This window comes from Sinocyclocheilus grahami, unplaced genomic scaffold (genome assembly GCF_001515645.1).
Source record: "Sinocyclocheilus grahami isolate Dianchi unplaced genomic scaffold, SAMN03320097.WGS_v1.1 scaffold72.1, whole genome shotgun sequence".
NCBI lineage: Eukaryota > Metazoa > Chordata > Actinopteri > Cypriniformes > Cyprinidae > Sinocyclocheilus > Sinocyclocheilus grahami.
In genome coordinates this window covers 312,936-334,731 of record NW_015505251.1, presented here as the reverse complement: position 1 = coordinate 334,731, position 21,796 = coordinate 312,936, and the positions used below count along the sequence as shown (strand labels likewise).

The 21,796-nt window shown below is 41.0% G+C and overlaps 2 protein-coding genes across 4 annotated transcripts in view; both read left to right on the top strand.

Moving 5' to 3' along the window:
* The window catches only part of kmt2a (lysine (K)-specific methyltransferase 2A), a 32,744-nt gene extending 18,358 nt beyond the window's left edge, over positions 1–14,386 (top strand). For all 3 annotated transcript variants that reach the window (XM_016272597.1, XM_016272596.1, XM_016272598.1), the window contains exons 13-35: positions 24–137; positions 765–949; positions 1,033–1,206; positions 1,383–1,493; positions 1,591–1,664; positions 2,412–2,614; positions 2,785–2,885; positions 2,991–3,128; positions 3,278–3,436; positions 3,525–3,642; positions 3,719–3,797; positions 3,878–4,038; positions 4,118–4,270; positions 4,376–8,858; positions 8,941–9,009; positions 9,093–9,169; positions 9,264–9,431; positions 9,561–9,635; positions 9,734–9,908; positions 10,043–10,150; positions 10,231–10,314; positions 10,417–10,546; positions 10,643–14,386. In XM_016272597.1, the coding sequence (XP_016128083.1) occupies positions 24–137; positions 765–949; positions 1,033–1,206; positions 1,383–1,493; positions 1,591–1,664; positions 2,412–2,614; positions 2,785–2,885; positions 2,991–3,128; positions 3,278–3,436; positions 3,525–3,642; positions 3,719–3,797; positions 3,878–4,038; positions 4,118–4,270; positions 4,376–8,858; positions 8,941–9,009; positions 9,093–9,169; positions 9,264–9,431; positions 9,561–9,635; positions 9,734–9,908; positions 10,043–10,150; positions 10,231–10,314; positions 10,417–10,546; positions 10,643–10,918 (7,415 nt within the window). In that variant the 3' untranslated portion in view covers positions 10,919–14,386. The remainder of the gene's footprint in view (positions 1–23; positions 138–764; positions 950–1,032; positions 1,207–1,382; positions 1,494–1,590; positions 1,665–2,411; positions 2,615–2,784; positions 2,886–2,990; positions 3,129–3,277; positions 3,437–3,524; positions 3,643–3,718; positions 3,798–3,877; positions 4,039–4,117; positions 4,271–4,375; positions 8,859–8,940; positions 9,010–9,092; positions 9,170–9,263; positions 9,432–9,560; positions 9,636–9,733; positions 9,909–10,042; positions 10,151–10,230; positions 10,315–10,416; positions 10,547–10,642) is intronic.
* Positions 14,387–16,579: 2,193 nt separating this feature from the next.
* Positions 16,580–21,239, top strand: LOC107585616 (C1q and TNF related 5). Its single transcript, XM_016272704.1, has 3 exons — positions 16,580–16,720; positions 18,920–19,153; positions 20,359–21,239. Exons 2-3 carry the CDS (start codon positions 18,928–18,930, stop codon positions 20,877–20,879), a joined length of 747 nt encoding a protein of 248 aa, XP_016128190.1. The 5' UTR covers positions 16,580–16,720; positions 18,920–18,927; the 3' UTR covers positions 20,880–21,239.
* The last annotated feature ends 557 nt before the right edge of the window (positions 21,240–21,796 follow it).

Sequence of the window (21,796 nt, the reverse complement as noted above, 5' to 3'; positions counted from 1 at the left end):
TGGCCCCCCCCCCCCCCCCCCAGGCAATGTCTGCCCATTCTGTAATAAGTGCAATGATGGCGATGACTGTGATAGCAAAATGATGAAGTGCAGGAAGTGTGATCTCTGGGTCCATGCCAATTGTGAAAGTTTAACAGGTGAGTTACTAGTTTTTCTCCATATTTCTTATTTGTCATGTGACTTTACAGGGCACCATGAGATCAAACTAACAGTCCAGCTCACAAAATAACAAAACCAACTAATATTTGGTTGATTTAAATTGCAGAAACTTTGCTTAAATGTACACCACTGTTCAAATGTTTGGGGTCTGTAAACATTTTTTTTGTGGAAAAAAATTCTGAGAATCCTGGAAAAAAAAGTATTGTGTTTCCACAAAAGTATTAAGCAGCATGACTGTTTTCAACATTGATAGTAGTGTTTTTTCAAAGCAGAATATTAGCATGATTTCTGAAGGATCATGTGACACTGAAGACTGGAGTGATGGGTGCTGAAAATTCAGCTTTGCCATCACAGAAATAAATGTTAAAATATATTAAAATAGAAAAGTTATTTGAAAGTGTAAAGTCCTCATAATATTACTGTTTTTACTGTAGTTTTGATCAAATAAGTGCAGCCTTGTTGAGACTTTAAAAACATATAAAGTCTTACTGATCATAGACTTTTGTATGGTTGTGCAAGTTTTTCGGTAAGATCTGAAGAAAGCATTCTACAGTGTGGATGTTTCCAAACATAATCTTTGCTTCTTTTATTATTTTTTTCTTTAGATGATATGTATGACCTATTGTCTAACCTGCCTGAGACTATGGCCTACACCTGCGCAAACTGCACTGAGCCCCATTCTGCTGAGTGGCGCACTGTCTTGGAGAAAGAAATTCGGAAGTCCATGCAGCAAGTTCTCACTGCCCTGCTCAACTCCCGCACATCCACTCACCTGCTTCGCTACAGACAGGTGAGTTGCCATCTGCAGCCCTAGAAGTCCCCACCAGCTTTATTTTCACTACGTAACCTATTGATCGATCTTCTTTGTCTTAGGTTGTTATGAAGCCACCTGAGCTGAACCCAGAGACAGAAGAAAGCCTTCCCTCACGCCGTTCCCCAGAGGGCCCTGACCCCCCTGTCCTGACAGAGGTCTCTCCGCCAAATGATTCACCACTCGATTTGGAGTCTGTGGAGAAGAAAATGGATTCTGGACGCTATAAATCTGTGGTAAGAGATTTTGAGAATCTCCTTTGAATCAGTTTAAAGTAAAAAAGGTAGCTTTTATGTTTCTATTCTTCTTTGAAAGATTACCTGCCGCATTTTGAGCCACTAATGCAGCAGGGTTCAGATGCCGGTCACATGCTTGTGAGAGCCAGGTGTCATTTTCTGCTTCTCTCTTTCAGCTCGAGTTCAGTGATGACATTGTGAAAATCATCCAGACAGCCTTCAATTCAGATGGAGGTCAGCTAGAGAGCAGGAAGGCCAACAGCATGCTCAAGTCCTTTTTTATTCGGGTGAGAAAAAGCTGTTGGACACACAGTTCTGACAATAGAATGTCTTGCAGTCCTTCATCATTATTGATAATTGCTCTGTCGCTGTTATTTGTTACAGCAAATGGAGCGGACTTTTCCATGGTACAAGGTGAAGGAGTCCAAATTCTGGGAGACGCGCAAAGTCTCTCTTAAGTGAGTCTTTCCCATGTCTATCAAATGCTTTAAGTTGTTTGTATTTGAATTATTTTGTCTGAAACAATTTTCAGAACTAAATTAAGGAGCTATGTTTAGTTTGATAGTGAATAGTAAGGCCAGTTAAGCTAGTATATGAGCATTGAGAATAAACTCGCCACGGAGTGTCTTGTCTATTCTTTGCTCTCCTCTAGAGCAGAAATATCACCTTTCCATAGGGAATGCAGCCTGTATGGTCTAGTTCCATTGTTTGAGGTCGACAGGCAGTGTCACATTTCACATGGGTGCTTTGACAAGTCGTGTGGTTGGCATTTGGGTTGCTTGTTTGTATACTTCATTTGTTACCATGAATTATTAACAGCAGTGAAGCAAGTTTTTTTGTGTGTGTGTGCATGCATGCCTGACATTGAATACGGTCGTCTCTTTAAAGAGAAAACACAAATATTTATATTATTTCCCTTTGGAGTTATGGCTATCAGCTTATGAACTTTGTCATTGGCACCTTATTTCTGAATAAGCCTACACTACCGTTCCAAAGTTTTTTTTTTATTATTATTATTATTTTCAGAGAATTTAATCTTTAATTCAAGAAGGATGTATTAAACTTAAAACCTAAAAGTGACACAAGTTGTTAAAGACATGTTACAAAAGATGATTAAAAAGATGCAGTTCTTATAAATGCTGTAAACAAACACTAATGTTATATAACAAAGACATGGCTAACAAGGCAGTCTTGTATCTTTGCAGTAGTGGACTGCTTCCCAATGCTGTGTTGCCCCCTTCTTTGGATCACAACTATGCCCAGTGGCAGGAGAGGGAGGAGATAGCCAGGGCTGAGAAACCTGTGCTAATGAAAAAGATCATCCCAGCTCCCCATCCTAAAACACCTGGAGAACCTGACTCGCAGATTGCCCCCACACCACCACCTCCTTCACCCATGCTTATCCATGGTGAGAAAGTCGATTTAAAGCACTATAAATCCAATCATGTATAGGAAATACCAATATGGTACATTATGTGTTAGAGTTAATTACATTGTCTGAACCTAAAAAGATATAGATAAAGTGTATATAAGTTAAAGTGTACATACGTTACACAGGAATATTTCTTTTGTGTTCAGACCACAGCCCTGAAGACAGCCCTGATATTCCCCCTCCTTCTGGTATAGGTGACAATAGACAATGTGCGCTTTGTCTGAATTATGGAGATGAGAACACAAATGTGAGTAATCACCCACAAAAAAGAATGCATTAGCATGTACTGATGTGGATTTATGTTTCAATCATGTTCATTTTGTAAGACATTGTATGGTAATTTGTTTTCTAGGATTGTGGGAGACTGCTTTATATTGGCCAGAATGAGTGGACCCATGTGAACTGCGCACTTTGGTCATCAGAGGTGTTTGAAGATGTTGATGGTGCACTCAAAAATGTCCACATGGCAGTCAGGAGAGGCAAAAAACTGGTACATGATCTAAGCCATGTGCTGTATTTGTTCATTAAATTACAGTGCCAGAATATGCATTTGTTTAATATGTTTGTTACCTAAAAAGACACTATAGGCAACAATTTTTTTCCCCATCCAAAAATAGACTGCATTATGCTTTTTCTTAGCAATGTGAAAATTGTCACAAACCCGGAGCCACGGTGAGTTGTTGTCTGACCTCCTGTACCAACAACTACCATTTCATGTGTGCACGTCAGCAGCAGTGTGCCTTTTTAGAGGACAAGAAGGTTTATTGTCAGCATCATAGAGATCTCATAAAGGGCGAGGTAAGGAATGATACATGCAAGCAACTAATGCACTAATGATTACATGTTTGTAAGTATTGCATTTATTGTAAATGAACCTTCTTTAAAGGTGGTGCCAGATTCAGGCTTTGAAGTTACTCGGAGGGTCCTTGTGGACTTTGAGGGAATAAGTCTGAGAAGAAAGTTTGTTAATGGGCTTGAACAAGATAACATTCACATGATGATAGGTCTGTATGTCTTTGCGGTTCATGAGGAATAAACTACTGTACATCAGAATTAAATACCACTTTATTTTTGGTACAGGGTCTATGACCATTGACTGTCTTGGTATGCTAACTGAACTGTCTGATTGTGAGAGGAAGTTATTTCCTGTGGGATACCAGTAAGTCTTTGAAATCATAGAGTTGCATTTCAATAAACATAAGATGTGAAATGGAATAACCACTTGATGTATTTACACAGATGCTCAAGGGTCTACTGGAGCACTCTAGATGCCCGCAAGCGCTGTGTCTATAAATGTAGAATTTTAGTGTGCCGCCCCTCTATGACTGAAACTATCAATAACAACACAGCAGCTCAAGAAGAAAACCACACAATTGCTCATAGTCCTTCACCTGTTTCAGGTAAATAGATTTAGATTTGTTATTTTCATTCCAAAATTTTATTGGAATTTTAAAAACTAACCATTATTAAACATTTCAGCTGAAGTGGATGCTGCATTTATTGGACACACAGATTCCACAAAACCATCAAATGTGCCTTCCACACCAAAACCAAGGGTTTATTTTAGGAACAGACACCCAAGCTACCCTCCATGTCATCGTTCTCCCTCAACCAGACCACTTCCCTCCCCAGGTAAGAGTTATATACATTTAAATGCTTAAATGCATTTAAATATTTTATATTGCTTATTTGAAAGCTTTGGTAATATTATTCAATGTGTGTTTTTTTCCCCATTAGATGGTTTTAGTAGTTCAGCCCATGAAATTGTGACTGTGGGTGACCCTCTGCTGAGCTCCACTCTACGAAGCATTGGATCTCGTCGACACAGCACTTCGTCCATCTCTGCTCAACAACCTAGGCAAAAGGTTTCCTCTCCTCAACAGGGAGGCACAGTTTCCATTCAGACAGGCAATTCATCTGCCCCATCCCTGTCCTTAACCACAAAGGAAACATTAACCAGGGACACAGACAAAGGAAGAGCACCATCTGGAGAGAGATCTTACAATCGAGAGGCAAATTCATTGAACGCTGAGGCACAGCGTCGACTCGGTTTTGGTTTCACTGAAAGAATAGAAGCAACCAAAAAGCAGGCAGATGGTGAGAGTTTGAAGTCATCGCAACCAGTTAGCATAAGTCAGGTGTCACCACCTCTTGGAACTGCGGTATTAACAGGACATCAAAGAGGAAGTGGCAGTTTAAAAACCGAGAAAGGGAAACAAGCCACAAAAGATACTGACCTACCAGCCGGAGCCACTTTTATTTCCAGTCATCCACTTGCCACGCTTCCTAAGGACAAAGCTAATCCAGTCAAGGAAGCAAATGTGACATCAGTGGCTGTATCAAAAGACACAGGAAAGACTGGGTCTCCACAACCAGTCTACAGCAAAAGTAGGAAATCTCATGACTTTGCGTCTGGTCCAGCTGCAGCAGCAGCAATGAAGCCTCTCTGGTCATCTGGTGCCAAGGTGGGAGAGGAGGACATAAAGCGTGGCTTCCAGGCAAGTGCTGCAGTCACTGCTAGTCATGGAACCTCTAGCACCAAAGAAAAACACTCCAAAGTCAAAATGAATGTGAGCAGGGATGTTTCAAAAGAAAGAAAAGAGACTGCTCAAAACCAAAACCCAGTTCTTAACCACAACTCTAAAAGCAGTAATGTCAAAACACGAGGTCAGGTTCCACCTCCTCACAACAGTAGCAATAAAGCCACAGCACTCAGCAGCAACACGGGGTCTAGCACAGTGGAAGTTAATAAATTTAATCAGAAGGAAATGGAGAAGTCAGTAAAGTCCAAAGAGAAATTTAGCTTGGAGAAAAAGCATAGTACCGCCATTGATGCTATTCAGCCGAAAGCAGGGTCTGAAAGATGTATTAGGCCATCACAGGTACACCCTAAATCAAGTAAGGAACTTACTCCAGTGGTGAAGAAACACAATGAGAGGCTGCCTCTAATGTCTCAGAAAATAGATCCTAATGGAACCAAAGCTGTCAGCATGCCCCCTAACACAAACACATACAGTTCTGTCACCCCTAGCAACCAGGTCCCCCAAAGAAGGTCCTCTCGAGCGATGGTTTTATCCCCATCTGCAAGCTCTGAAAGCTCAGAATCAGAGAGCCACATTCACCCAGATGATTCTGAGGAGCACCTCATGGACCACCAGTGTGCCGATGATGGGGAGGACCACAATTTAGAGGATGAAGGCAGTGTCGATAAGCACCACGAGGAGGATAGTGATGGTTCGGCAGGTTCAGCAAAGCGCAGATACCCAAGGCGGAGTGCCCGTGCTAGATCAAACATGTTCTTTGGGCTAACCCCATTCTATGGTGTGCGATCATATGGGGAGGAAGACATACCCTTCTACAGAACTGGTGAAATTTCCATGAAAAAGCGCACTGGGAGCAGCAAGCGTTCAGCTGAAGGACAAGTTGATGGGGCAGATGATATGAGCACATCATCTTCAGCAGACAGTGGAGAGGATGAAGAAGGAGGAATTGGTTCAAATAAGGACACATATTATTACAACTTTACACGCACTATAATAAACCCAAACTCTGGTCTTCCACCTATTGCGGGTATTGATCAGTGTTTGGGAAGAGGGTCGCAGATCCACAGGTTCTTGAGGGACCAGGCAAAGGAGCAAGATGATGACAGTGATGAGGTGTCAACAGCAACCAAGAATTTGGAGCTGCAACAAATTGGCCAGCTAGATGGCGTGGATGACGGTTCTGAGAGTGATGTTAGTATAAGCACCAGCAGCACAACCACTGCTACTACTTCGTCAACACACAAAAGTTCAACAAAAAGAAAAGGTAGAGAAAGCAGGACAGAGAAAATAAGCATCGACTCAGGGAAGGAGACAGAAAATACCCCAAGTGGGAACAGTCGTGACAGTCGTAAAAATCAAAAAGATAACTGTCTTCCATTAGGGAGTGTGAAAACACAAGGACAAGACCCACTTGAAACTCAATTGTCACTCACCACAGATCTCCTCAAGTCTGACTCTGATAACAACAACAGTGATGACTGTGGTAACATCCTACCCTCTGATATTATGGAGTTTGTACTCAATACCCCTTCAATGCAGGCTCTGGGACAACAGACTGAAGCTCCTTCTGCTGAACCATTCTCTTTAGATGAGAGTTACGGGGTGGATGTTAACCAAAGAAAGGACATGCTTTTTGAAGATTTCACTCAGCCACTGGCCAGTGCTGAACCTGTTGAGAGTGGAGTGAACACCTCCATTGCTGTTGAAGAGTCATATGGTCTTCCCCTTGAGCTGCCCTCTGACCTCTCTGTGCTGACAACTCGAAGTCCCACTGTAAATAATCAAAATCACGGCTCGCTGATCTCCGAAACCTCTGACCGCACCATGTTGGCTCTGGCCACAGAGGAATCAGGAGTTGAGAAAAGCGGGAAGAAACCAAGAACAGGGTCCACAGTATCCAGCAAAAGCCCACAGGACAGATGTGCCGATTCCCAGGTTCCAGAAGGTCACATGACTCCAGAACACTTCATTCCTGCACGCATTGATGGTGACCATATCACGAGTCCTGGAGTAGCACCTGTGGGAGAGACAGGGAACCAAGATCTGACAAGGAATAGTAGCACGCCAGGTCTTCCCAGCCCACCCACTTTACCTCTCCAGAGTCAGAAGTTCATCCCTGCTGCCACTGTTAGTACAGGTCCTGCTCCGATTGCAAGCTCTGCTGTTCAAGCTACCGCCTCTCAATTGAAGCCTGGCCCAGAGAAACTGATAGTCCTAAACCAGCATCTGCAGCCACTCTATGTATTGCAAACCCTTCCCAATGGTGTAACCCAAAAGATCCAGATTGCACCATCTGTTAGTGCAACAGGTGTCATGAACACTAGTGCCCCTGTCTTGACAGGCCTCAGTGGTAGCATCTCCACCTCTCAGTCCATTTTTCCTGCTGGCGGCAAAGGTTTAGTGCCTGTTTCTCATCACCCACAAATCCATGCGTTCACAGGCACCACTCAGACAGGTTTCCAGCCAGTAATTCCTAGTACCACGTCAGGCCTTCTCATAGGAGTCACCTCCCACGATCCTCAGATTGGTGTGACAGAGGCAGGAAATAGGCATGATCATGCCTCTTGTGTTGCAATGGTATCTAGTCCTTCATCCATCACCCCAGCTCCAACTATGCTCCCCTCTGGACATGGCAAGAAACGCCTAATTTCTCGTCTTCAGAACAGTAAGAGCAAAAAACAGGCTCGTCCAAAGACCCAACCCACACTTGCTCCTTCTGATGTTGGGCCCAATATGACCCTCATAAACTTGTCATCTTCACAAATTGCTGCTGGAATTCCTGCTCAGACTGGCCTGATGGAACTGGGCACTATAACTGCAACTGCAACGCCGCATCGAAAGATTCCTAACATTATAAAACGGCCAAAGCAAGGGGTGATGTACTTGGAGCCTACTCTCCTTCCACAGCCCATGCCCATTTCAACCACAACTCAGCCTGGCATGTTGGGACATGATTCCTCGACTCACCTGCTCCCATGCACCGTGTCAGGGTTCAACCCCAGTCAGTCCATTTTGAATGTGGTATCGGTGCCTTCCACTGCACCTGGAAACTTTTTGGGAGCGAGCTCTGTATCGCTGAGCGCCCCAGGCCTCATAAGTTCAACTGAGATCACAGGATCTATAAGTAACCTTCTTATCAAAGCCAACCCTCACAACCTGGGCCTTCCAGAACAACAGATGGTTCTTCATTCAGGAACCCCCATGATGTCTCATCTTGCTAATCCTACCCAGACATCCATTGCCGGAAGCATCTGTGTGTTTCCCCCAAACCAAAGCATAAGCATGTCTGTCAATCAGCAGGTGGAGAAAGAGGGCAGCATTCATCTCCAGCACCCAGTCAGTCGAGTCCTGGCAGATAAAACCCTTGACCCAAATGTCAGTTCAGCTGGTCAAGTGGCTCTTGCCCCTAATCCCATCGCTCAAGATCTGAACAAAAGTCATGTTGTTGGTGTCCTCACTCAGAGTTCACGAACTTCTCCCAGTTCTCGGCCACCACATCAGCAACAGTCCTCAAAGTTACCTGCTGGAATGGCATCCACAGCCGTTGGGAAGGGAAAGCAAAAGGCCAAAAGACCTCGACCATGCCCAGATAAGAGCCGTGGAAAGAAACACAAAGGACTCCACTCAGATACACCAACTGTTGACGCATCTGCAATTCAGTTATCATATTTACCAGGGTAAGAGCCTGACATTTATAAAGCATATTGCTTATTGTTGGAATAAAAATGTTTAAACATGCTAAAAAATTGTTTATTGTAGGGACCGGGAACTTTCATCGCCTGAGCCAATGGATACAGGGCAGTCAAATGTGACGGGTTCAAAAACCAGGTAAACAATTATAAAGATCAATCACAACTTTTCAGTTTACTTAGTTGTATCTGACCTATTAAAACTTTTTTTTCCCTTCACAGTGACTCTAAAACAGCCGATTCTTCTTCTCTTAAACGTAAAACCATGGACACTCATGATAAGAAGCCAAAGACTGCAGGTGGGTAAAATGTTAGGCCTGACTGTCCATCTCTCAGTTGAATGTTGTAGTGATAATAGTTTTTTTTTTTTTTTTTTGGTCACATTTTTTGCAGGACTGCCTAGCAAGGGTGATGGGAAAGGATCTAATGCATTTTCAGTGGAAACACCTGATCAGAGGGACAGTGGCAGAGACTCCTCTCTGGACTACAAGCCCAAGAAAGGGCTCATATTTGAAATCTGCAGTGATGACGGATTTCAGATTCGCTGTGAAAGTATTGAGGGTAAGTGAGATCTAGATAATAAAGTGTAATGCAGAGTTATAGACTCAGTAAGGAGTATGATGTTCTTTTGTTTGGTAATTACAGTCAGTCTTCTGTGAAATTAATTTCCTGTTTCCTATTTCTTTTCAGAGGCCTGGAAGTCCCTGACAGATAAAGTGCAAGAAGCCCGGTCCAATGCTAGACTCAAGGCACTTTCATTTGATGGTATAGACATATTAGAGCTTTTATTTTAATCCTTGCACATATTTGTTTTATGACTTTAGCAAGCACATCTTGAATTTCACATCGTCTTTCTCTTGCAGGAGTAAATGGGTTGAAGATGCTCGGTGTGGTTCACGATGCTGTAGTGTTTCTACTTGAGCAGCTATATGGAGCAAGGCATTGCCGAAACTACAGATTCCGCTTCCACAAACCTGAGGAATCAGAAGATCCTCCTGTCAACCCTCATGGATCTGCCCGTGCTGAGGTGTACCACAGGTGTGTGTCATGGCCAGGCTGGTCGGTGTTCATTTTGGCAATACCTGAAGATCTTAAACCCTTCTACAATGGTGTATTCAAAGTTATGTTGTGAACACTCTAATTGACTTCTATCGGCTTGATTAAATTTTTAGGAGATCAGTTTTGGACATGTTTAATTTCCTGGCCTCCAAACACCGTCAGCCTCCTGTATATAACCCCCGGGAGGAAGATGAGGTGGAGATGCTGCAGAAGTCTGCTCGGTGAGTAACCTTACTTATCCTATTCTGACCTCCTTTACATTTGTGGATTAAAACATCACAACACCTGATTTTTTTCACAGACGGGCCACCAGCATGGACTTGCCACTGCCTATGAGGTTTAGGCACCTAAAGAAAGCATCCAGGGAAGCTGTGGGTGTCTACAGGTATAAACACTTTCTATTCAAACCAAAAATGGTTGGATTGAGGAATGAAAAGCATGCATCTTTGTTGCATACCATCATTTGCATCCTGTATATCGCTTGCAGATCAGCCGTACATGGCAGAGGTCTGTTCTGCAGGAAAAACATTGACGCTGGAGAGATGGTGATCGAGTATTCTGGCAATGTCATTCGCTCTGTCCTCACTGACAAGCGGGAGAAATACTATGACAGCAAGGTAGAAATCGAATGCTTAGTCTATCAGTGCAATTAATTTAAAACACCAACAACACTGATATTCCTCATGGATTTGTCTTTTTTTGTTTTTACTTAGGGCATTGGCTGCTACATGTTTCGTATCGATGACTACGAGGTTGTGGATGCCACCATGCATGGTAATGCAGCTCGATTCATTAACCACTCATGTGAGCCCAACTGCTACTCCCGCGTGGTCAGTGTTGACAGTCAGAAGCACATTGTCATTTTCGCCACACGCAGAATCTATATTGGCGAGGAGCTCACATACGATTACAAGTTCCCCATCGAAGAACCAGGAAATAAGCTGCCTTGCAACTGCGGGGCAAAGAAGTGTCGCAAGTTCCTCAATTGAAAGCAAACTCACAAGCTAATACTGTCTGTGAATGCTATCAAGAGTGTATTCTTGCCAGGGAAGAGACATTTTAAATGTTTTTTTCTTTTTTTTTTACTGAAGCAGGCTCAGGTTATCAGAAGGTTAATGGTATTGTGCCTCTTAAGTTGTTTGATTTTTAGAAAAGACAATTGAGCGGAGTCGCAATGGAGAAGATTGCCCTTTTGTCCCCTTTATTAATGCCCAATTTAAGAGATTAGTGCCCCTCATTCTTAACTTTTGTATCAGATCTTTTATTTTACTGTTTTGTTTTTGTTTCATTTTTTAAAGAAGGATATTGTGAAAAGTTTTACATTTGTAATAAGTCGAGTCTGGCCTGCCCTTATTTACTGAATGTGACAAATTACTGAAAAATTGCCACATCGTTCCATTCTACACCAAAGTGCAATTTCGGAAGGGAAGGATTTAATGTTTTTAGATTGACGATACATAATCCTTTTTTTTTAGCCTGACCTGTTTAGACATCTCTCCCTTTTTGAATGTACATCAACGCCTTCAGAGCATCCATGGTCGTCCTTGCCAAGCTGGGCCTGATTCTCTGTATGGAAAACACTGTAAATATCTCATAGGAGAGATGATGTGGGGAAACACTAGGGGGAGCAGTGGTCCCAGGAATAGATTTTAAAGGAAAAATGGTAAATGTTCTTTTTTGTCAATGGTAGGAAGAAATGTGTTATGAAGAGTAGGCAAGGAAGAGCTTGTGAGATGTGTGGCTGGCAGGTTGAGGTCCTGGTGGACTGACCAATGGACCAGAGCCATTTCTGAGGTCTGGGGGGGAATAACATGCTTTTATTTACTATACGGTTTTATAGTAATTCAGAGAGAAAGTATCTTAATTGCGTTGTATTGCATAATTTGCATGTTGTTACAAAATCTCATAGGATTTTAGTGAGTCCAGATGCTATTACCAGTTTATTTATTGTCTCACCATTAGGGAGTTTATTTTTTTTTACTCTCTAGGCCCGTATTTGTGTATAAAATGATAAGATTACGTTTTTGAGGCAATTTAAAAACTATTTTTGTTGTCTCATGTCACTGACAGAAATATAATTCGTTGAATAATGTAAATAATATGTATATTTTTCTATACAAATGGCTAAAAAAGCACTCATTGGTGAATAGCACTTAATGGTATTTATATTTTTAATAATACATTATATTTATTTTATCAACATTTTTGTAGGAAAGAATAGATATAGAACACTAATGCTTTGTCCAGACATTTTTATAGCACTGTCTCAAGATTTTTTTTTTGTAGCCCAAATGTTTCTTTCTATTCCAAAGATTGAAGCAGTTACTGTTCCCACAGAGTGCGGTCCACCAGTGGCTCTCATTGCCAACCCAGGTCAAGCATGGACATTTCAAATATAATTTCAAATAGGTGTGTAGGTTTAGTGAGCTTTTCTAAGTGCAGATTGATTTGATGCGGCGACTTTTTTTTTTTTTAAATCACATGCAAGAACAGCCCATCTTCCCCTTTGTGTCCCTCTTTGCGTTTTCTAAACTTGGAGGAAAGATGCATGAAATCCTTCTCTAGCATTCTAGCAACTGACAAGTCCCAAAGTTTATTCCATATATTTTGTTATATCAAAATATTTTCTTAGAGATTGGTGTAATGCAAGGAATCGCCACAGAGGCTATCCCGTGTAAAACTACTTGTAAAGCACTATATATATGGAGGAGGAGAGGGCGGAGGGCTCTTGTTTCCTCACGGTCTTGTACACTGAAGATCAGTCTTCTTCCCAGTCTTCTTCAACACATGTTGCCTTGGCACTGCATGGACGCTCCAGCCAGCCATTCAGTCAATGCACATTATTTGCTCGTATCATCTCTTCGTTTTGTAAATGTCGACACTCCCCACACCTGTTCCCATCTGGGCCCTTTTCAGAGCTCGAGTGTTGTTTGACCCCTATTTGAATGAGGCTAAGACAGATGTGGCTTTATTACTTTTGTGGATGTTCTGTGGATTGTTCTTCCATAGTTCTTCCGTCTTTCAGATCAGAAGTTTGGTGCCTTCTCTGTCAATTTCTCTGGTTGTTATTTTCGTTTTTTGGATGTTAGGCGTTATAACTTGTTCGGACAGTCAGCTGAGGAGCTCCAGACTATGGAGAAACATTCAAAGCTGTTTTAACTAGGGCACAAACAGATTCCACTTGAAATTTGACTCTTGTTTTATTTTTTATGTAAAGTTACGATGCTTTTTAAAGGGATGCTGTAGCATGAGAATGGCTTGGGATCTGTACATACCTCTAGACGAAGCTGCTTTGTGCAATAGTGGCTTCCTTAGCAAGCCACTTTCAAGGCCAGTTCCTCTGTGTCTCATTGCCTTGTAAGTTTAACTCTAAAAAAAATAGTTTTTTTGTTGTTGTTTTTTTTCCTTAGCCACTGCAGACCCCCTCCAGCACCTAGGCTGCAATAATTTTGACTTTTCCCAGCATTTCACTTTTGACTATGGCACTGAAGATCAGAGTTCTGTACGTTTCCTCACATTGATCATTTGTTGGCTGCTGCCTCATATTTGTATACGTGTTCATACTGATCAGAATTTGCAGTTTAGCCATCTTTTTCAGGGATTCTTGGGGGTCTCGCCCAACTTTCCTCTCACCCTGGCACCCCTGTGAAACAGGAAGTGCTGAACTCTGCAGCTAGGCCGTTGTTGAATGTATTCTAGAATTTTGTTTTGTTTTTTATTTTAATTTTCCAACATGAAAGGCTGGGAAGATACGGGACAGCTTTTTATTGCATAAAATAGGAGGATTATACAGCAGGGTTCTACAGAAACTATTGCTCAGTCTAACGAAATAAGATTTTTATTTTATTAATATATTTTTTTTGTAATGCAGTTACTAATCCTAAGGGCTTTGTAAAAGACTCCTGCACAGGCATCAATACAACGTCAGATGCTCCATAAACTGGTATAACAGCGCTCGGTCAGTGTTTCAGAAGCAGACATGGTCTGTCGTTTTCCTGGACTTTACTCTTCCACACCACGCAAGTGGTATCACACCTTCTCCTGTAATTATAATCAACAGTATATATGTATACACATTATACATGGATATATTTAAACTAAACGTGTATGAATAGTAACTTGTGCTTCAATATCTACACAATATACGGAATGGACAGACAAACTTAGTAACAGTAGCAAACAGCAGCTTCATAATGGTTAATTGCAATGTTCAGTGTATAACCTATAATGGTTTTGTGTTACAGATAAACTTTAGAGTAACTAATGTGCATCATTTTAATATCAAGATCTAGTACCAGTTTTCCTGTGCCTGTGAATGTTCCCTCAATGGAGCATTGCAGTTTTTTTTTTCTTTTAATTTGTTCATTTGTTTTAACTTTTTTTTTTTTTTATTCGGAAAGGAGCGGTATTTATATTATGAAACGTGTTCATGTAAAATGTGGTTGTAAACTTTTTGAGCATTGAAAATTTGTTTGCTTTTTGATGGTGTAGTCGGCTTTATTTTACTCTGTACATTTTTAACAGTTTGTGGACATCAGGAAAAAATGTCCTTGCCTAAACCCAGCCATGTCACCTATACCTCTCTCTCCTATTGGTTCTTAAGTTGTACTTTTTCTTATGTGATGTTCTGTAATGAGTAATGGTAACCATTCTATTTATTTATTTCTGCAAACATCTCTAGATGTACACCGAGGTAAAGCTCCATCTGAGAGCAGGTGACTGCGCTCCCTGTTTTTGGAATTTTAACATGGTTCACTTTGTACAGAAATGAGTTGCGGACCATCGGTGGTACTTTAGGGAGTCAGAGAGGTCTTGAGAGGGAGAGATTTGAACTCCTTCCTCTTGGAGGACACAAGTTTTCCTTTGTCTTACCAACACTTCCTTTCCCCTGTAGCTTCGAGAGATCATGTTGATGTTAATACTGACTTATTTTTTTTCTCCAAGTTGCCCCATCAGTGTTTTACCATTTTACAGAAAAATGAAGGAAAATTTGTTAATCTAAAATATTCAACCACAAACTACTTAAGGATGAATGTATAATGAGGAAAAAAAATTGTACATAACTGTAAAAAGGAAAATTTCTAATCATGTTTATTTTCTATGCACTTTTTTTATTTAAGTGATAGTTTAAATAATAAACATGTCTTGTTTACTCAAACTTGATATCTTGTTGTTTTTACCTTCCTAGTATTGTTAAACCAGTAGTTTCCTGGTTTTGGACTTTAAATGGCGACATGGTTAAAAAACAAAACAAATACAGGTTTCAAAAGGGAATTTTGCAGCAATGCTACCATTTTGGGTTCCCCAAAGAACCTAAATATCCTGATGGACCTTTTTCAACTATAAGAGCTTTTTGTGCAATGGAAATGTTCAGTGGATGTTAAAGGTTCTTCATTCAACTATAGGTGCGAAAAAAGAACCATTATGTTTTTGTGTTGAATAATGTTGTTCAGGAACTTGACCCAACCAGTCATGTTAACCAACAATAAGGAACTACAGCAGATAGTATTCTTCTCAAACAACAACATGAAAATTAATGTGCTGTTTCTGGTTATGTGTAGCACCTACGGCTCTGCATGTACATCTGAAGGATCGCATTGCTGGAAAGAGCTGCTCAAGTTTATTTTCAACAGTTGATTCCTTATTTCAGTCTGCTCTAAACTGTTTGTGTAACAAATTTGGTCATCCTGTCATAATATAATACAGGCCTTGCAAAATAAAACAGCAGTTAAACTGCTTGCCTTGGTTTTACATGCAAAGGTACAGCATCAATAAAACAAAAGCCCTGCTTAGTTTTAATGGTTAGAGTGACTAAAAAGTATTCATGATGCAAGACACAGATTAATCTAGCATTGCAATGTAAAAATGTATCTTTTTATTGAAACCATTCACACCAAGAGATCAAGAAAAGGGTGTCTAGTTTCAACCAGCTGTTCATAATGTGAAGTAACTGGTCTCATGAAACCCTACAGACAACAAGGAGCCACTAGCAGTTTCCCTGAAGTAGTTTATGAGCCATTAGATTTAAAATGCTGAATAATTGTTATGGAAGGCCTGGACACCCCTAATGGGAAAGCTTTGTCATCTAAATAAAGCTACCAAAGTAACTAGAACCATGTGTCTGAACTGCCACCCACATCAGCACATCCCACCATCTTTCATTCACGCCTGCAGATTTTCACTGCTCCTTTAAACGCAGAAATAACAACCACATTTTCCAAATGCAATGAGGATTTTTTTTCTCTTGATGTGGCGACAATCAACCCAGAAGATTTGTTTATATAAAGCGGTCGTGTCACATGATCATCGACAATGTTTAGAAAGTATGCTTTGTATTTTTAAAGCAAGAATAGTTCAATCTCTAACTTGACCACAGGGCTGTAATCCCCAAACGGTTTATTTCTCAAATTCACCAGCCACAATGAACTGGCATCTTTCCTTCGTAAACCCCACTCTAATTAAATACACACGGGTCTTGCCAGACTGTTCACTGGCGCCCAAGACCCCTTCTCTAGAACTCTACTGTATCAGATAATGTTTATGCTTATAAAGTTGGACAAGCTACAAACATTTAGTCTCCGTCCCTTGGATGATCCCTCTTTCTCCCTCCCCATCTCCCAGCCTCCCTATTTCTAATTGGCTTCCAATAGCTTCCCATTTCCTCTGAAGACTAGGAGTGCTCATTTTTTCCCAGACGCCTTGGACGGCAAAGAAAAGAGGAGTTTCACTGCTCGTTTCTCCTTCGCCTGCTCAATACTGTCAATCCAGTGAAGATTCAAAAAACGTAAATGGTGAGTTTAGTTTTTTTTTTCCATAGCTAAAATTTGTTTAGTCATGAGGGGTCTGACTGCTTTCACTAATAAAGTGTTATGGAAACATTTTAATTTGTTTTTATATGTACATTCTTAACATTTTTGTGTAGACAGTCTACCATTTAGACCCTTTAGTGCAGATATAACTATTATTTCACTTTGACTACCAGTAATGTTCTTTGCTATGAAATAACACCACTGTGTCTCTAAATGGAAAGATTATCAAGTCTCTTGCGTAACTTTTGTTTTTGTCAAGATTGTTTATCATTACTGCTCACTCCGAATCTCAGTTCAGGCATTTACTTTGAGTAAAGATACTGTTTACTGCAAATCACATTTCTGAAGGCAAATATTCGAAAACTAAGAAATTAGCTTTTCTTACAATACCTAATACCATTTGTGTACTAATATGTACTTTTAAGGTACCAGCATGCACCATTTAGGGGTAAATAAGGTGCAAAGTATATTCCTTTTGAAAGGTTGCTGCCCCAGTGACAGCTTTTGTAAAAAAAATTCTGAGAGTGTACTAATTTATGAATAATGGCAGTTAAGACCCATTTATAATGCAATGAAGTTTCAAGATAAGCACCAAGAAGGGGAAAGCTGATCCTTCCCATATTTCAACCCAAAGTTTAATTTTTAGTATATAAATTATGCTGTGATATTGAGGGAATGAACCTCAATGTTAATATTTTGTTGCAATAATATTATGGCAGCCTTGTACACAATAACACATTGCTTCAATAATAAACAACGTGAAGCATACTAGTGAGTAATGTGCTTTGTTTGGAAAAAAGACTTCAGTTGACACTAGAATGACGGTATTTGTTCTGCGCTCTTTGGCAGTCATTCCTCTTATGTCCTAACATGGCTCACAGTTTGAGCTGCTCTAAGCATTTAGAACCAAAGTACATAAACAAGGTCCTAAGAGATAACTGTCCAGATGTCCTTGAACAGATGTTTCTATTAAACTGTAGATACCAGTGCTTTAACTGATTCTGCAGAATTTTTGAAGAATGCTTTGGTGGTCTGGTTGTATTTCTCAAGGTGAATCATCAGCAGTTTCTCTTCAATTTATAAGAAACAGCTGTTTGACAGACAGCAGACTTGCTGATTTACGGCAAGGCATAACATCTTGGAAATGCTTCATTCCCGGCAGGATTACGAGAGTTGACAAGCCCATGAATACATCCTGTTGCACAGACTGTGTGTGTTTGAGGCCTTATTATTGACTGCCTTCAGCACCTCATCAGTGACAGATGGTAGACAGTAACATTTATTATAGTAATTAGCATTTTCGTTATTCACCAACTAACTATAAACATTAAGTTGTCAACCCCTCAAACGGCAGATGATATCCAGTTTACAGAGCTTTTTTAGGAAATGTGAATTACTATATAAATCTACAGAGATTGCATATTAGTATAACAATATTTTCCCTAATGTTGTCCCACAGCGATTTTATATTGGAAAATATTGCTGATTAGTTTAGTGTTGGAGCTCCCAGCATGCACTGCAGTGTGAATAACTTAAGTTCTTACTGTTATAAACAGTTCTTGTGTTGATTATTTAACAATTATATAGATTTTTAAAAAAGAATTTATTGGTTGCACAAGACCATTTTTAATTAGTGAAGAATCTACTTCATATTAGCTAACAAAAAAGGGATAGTTCACCCAAAAAATAAAACTGTCATCATTTACTCAGCCTCGTGTAATTTCAAACTTTCATATATAAGAATATTCTAGCCACTCTTTTCAATATCAATAAAAGTGAATCAGGACTAAGGCTGTCAGGCTCTAAAATAAATAAAATCACTATAACAGTGATCCATATGACTTCTGAATCCTTTAAAAGTTTTTAAAGGCTTCACTGGGCTGCAGGCTATCACACACTAATTCCTACGCAATATTTCTAAGTCTTCTTCATCTGAATTTACACTTACACCGCAGAGCTTGTGCTTTAGTAATTACGATGTACTGTCAAATTTATCTTGGCATACTCACCCTATTGACTGAGAAGTGAGATCATGCAACTCTAAGAGTTGTGCTTTACTGCTTTTCACATTATGTTCAGACTTCATACCATACGTCTATTTTCAGTCTCAGTAATGCTGAATTCATCTTGAAACAAGATACAAGTTTACAAGTTTTCTTCCATTTTTTCTTTTCTCCACAGACTGAGCAATGACATCTCTGCAGACATGGCCTCTTTCATTGCTGCTTGTTATTGCAGTACATTGTTCTAACTCACTCGAAGACAACAAGATCCCCAGTTTGTGCACAGGAAGCCCAGGCATCCCAGGATCCCCTGGGTTGCATGGCAGCCCCGGTCAGCCCGGCAGGGATGGACGAGATGGTCGTGACGCTCAACCCGGAGAGAAAGGGGAAAGAGGAGACGGAGGAGAACCAGGTACAAAAATAACATCCTCAATGATGTTTTTCTCACCTTATCCTCCCATAGAGTGCTGCAGGGATGACAGTTTTTTTTTTTTTTTAGGAAATTAGTATCACTCTGGCTCCCTCTGTGGATTATTGCAGAAAATTTGCTCTAATGAAAGATTGATTCTTACATTTTATTCCTTGTGACAATATTCACAAATTAACACAACTTGAATTTTAAAGCCTAAATTCCATTGCTAAACGTAGGCTGTAAAGAAACTACACCATGGTTGTGTAAGGTAAACCTCACTCCCTAGATCGCAAGAGATGCACTTAGCCTCCTTGTTAGTGCGTCCGCCTCCTATGCCGGAGACCTGGGTTCATGACCCACTTGGAACAAGAATGAGGTGTGGCGGTGACGAACCGGGAGAGAGGGGTTACATTGGTGCTGTGACCAGGATGGGAGTGAGTTGTAGGGGGGTGAGTATAACGGACGCCAGCGAGTAGGTGCTGTGCAGGTAAACCTCACTCCCCTGATCTCAAGAGACGCACCAACGACTGATGCTAGTGGCTGCAGTCTTTAGCCTCATTGTTAGTGCGTCCGCCTCCCATGCCGGAGACCTGGGTTCATGACCCACTTGGAACAAGAACGAGGTGTGGCGGTGAGGAGCCGGGAGAGAGGGGTTACATTGGTGCTGTGACCAGGATGGGAGTGAGTTGTAGGGGGGTGAGTATAACGGACGCCAGCGAGTAGGTGCTGTGCAGGTAAACCTCACTCCCCTGATCTCAAGAGACGCACCAACGACTGATGCTAGTGGCTGCAGTCTTTAGCCTCATTGTTAGTGCGTCCGCCTCCCATGCCGGAGACCTGGGTTCATGACCCACTTGGAACAAGAACGAGGTGTGGCGGTGAGGAGCCGGGAGAGAGGGGTTACATTGGTGCTGTGACCTGGATGGGAGTGAGGTTTAGGGGACCCGGGAGAGAGGGGTTATAGTTGCAAGACTTCAACATCACCACCATTAAGCTTCCAACAACCGCGAACATATCTTGAGCTTGTGTTAACCACAGACCTTATTTCAGGCATTCAACCAAAAACCCAATAAAAAAAAACCATTGACTTCAGAATGATGTAAGCAGAAGTGCTAAAGTGCTCTTTTCCAGGTTTTGGCCTACAAAAATGTGTCATCCCTGCAGCATCTATTGAATGTCAATAGTGAAACTTATGCTTATCACAGGTCATCCGGGGGTGAGGGGCATTACGGGAGACCGAGGAGATCCAGGAGAAAAAGGAGAGAGAGGAAACCCGGGCGAGTGTGCGGTGGCCCCCAAATCAGCTTTTAGCGCCAAACTGTCTGAATCCCGCACAAGCCCATTGGCGGTAGGGGACGCAGTGAGTTTTGACAAAATCATTCTGAATGAGCAGGGGGATTACAATCCCGAGACAGGACGATTCACCTGCAGAGTGCCGGGCGTCTACTACTTCGCTGTTCATGCCACAGTGTACCGCTCCAGCTTGCAGTTTGACCTTATAAAGAACGGACACACCGTGGCCTCCTACTTTCAGATCTTTGGGAACTGGTCCAAACCAGCCTCGCTGTCAGGAGGAACACTAGTTCACCTGATTCCAGGAGATCAGGTGTGGGTGCAGATGGCCCTGGGCGAGTACACTGGCTTTTACTCCAGTTCGAAGACAGACAGCACTTTCACTGGTTTCCTAGTGTACTCAGACTGGAAAAACTCTGCTGTTTTTGCATAGATTTAAAGCACACTGCAAATAACTTTCTGTCTGTATCATGCAGGTTTCATAAATTAGAAAAATACTTTAATGGGTAAGACAAAGGCTTTGATTGGTCTTCATTTGCAATAATGTCATTAGAATCAGATATGATCAGCATTGCACAGATGATTACGTTCTAAGCGCATGTAGTCATACAGAGTATAATTACTGGAGTATTTCCATGCAAGTAATTCAAGTTTGAAAGTCATTAATGTCATTACTTCTTTGGAAATATGGAATAAAAAAATGAAAATACTGAAAAAGAAAACCTTTTGCTGTTTTTACAGAAAAATGTTTATTCTGGTGGCAGTCTACATTTTGTGAAAAAGTACAATAAATACTTTCCAACACGTCTCTGGAATATGACTTCAATAAAAAATGACTCTCATAATTACCTAATTCGTCAGTAAATGTTACAAGGAAAAGCCATTTCTACTGCTGGGAAACTGTGATCTGTGGTTTCAGGTTTCATGGTGCATTTAAAGCAATACTTCATCTTTAACAGGAAATAATTATTTATTCACTCTCAAGTTGTTCCAAACCTGAATAAAGGCTCGTCACACCAAGAACTATATCTTAAGATAAGTTAACAATTGCATCACACTAATACACAAACACGTTGTGTTTATCTTAAACACGTGCTGCAGTTGTGTCATCTGCCAAACTGCTCGAGCTCTTTAAAGATGTGTGGATTCTGATTGGCTGTTAATGTTTGTATCAATCATCAGCCCAGAAAAAAAAACGTTTTGAAAGTGCTTCCAACTATATCGTTCCTCTGTGCCGTTATAGGGCTAGTTGTGGTATGGACTTTGCTATCCTGTAAAATTTAGAGTGGTTTTTAAAACTATATGTCGGTGTGAATGGGCTTTTACTGTTGTTCGTTCTGTGGAACAAAA

Bases quoted from the DNA above. Each gene is read 5' to 3' on its own strand.
- LOC107585616 (XM_016272704.1), top strand. From the start codon at position 18,928: ATGACATCTCTGCAGACATGGCCTCTTTCATTGCTGCTTGTTATTGCA. The intron at 19,154-20,358 runs GTACAAAAATAA...TGCTTATCACAG, and splicing joins AGGAGACGGAGGAGAACCAG to GTCATCCGGGGGTGAGGGGC.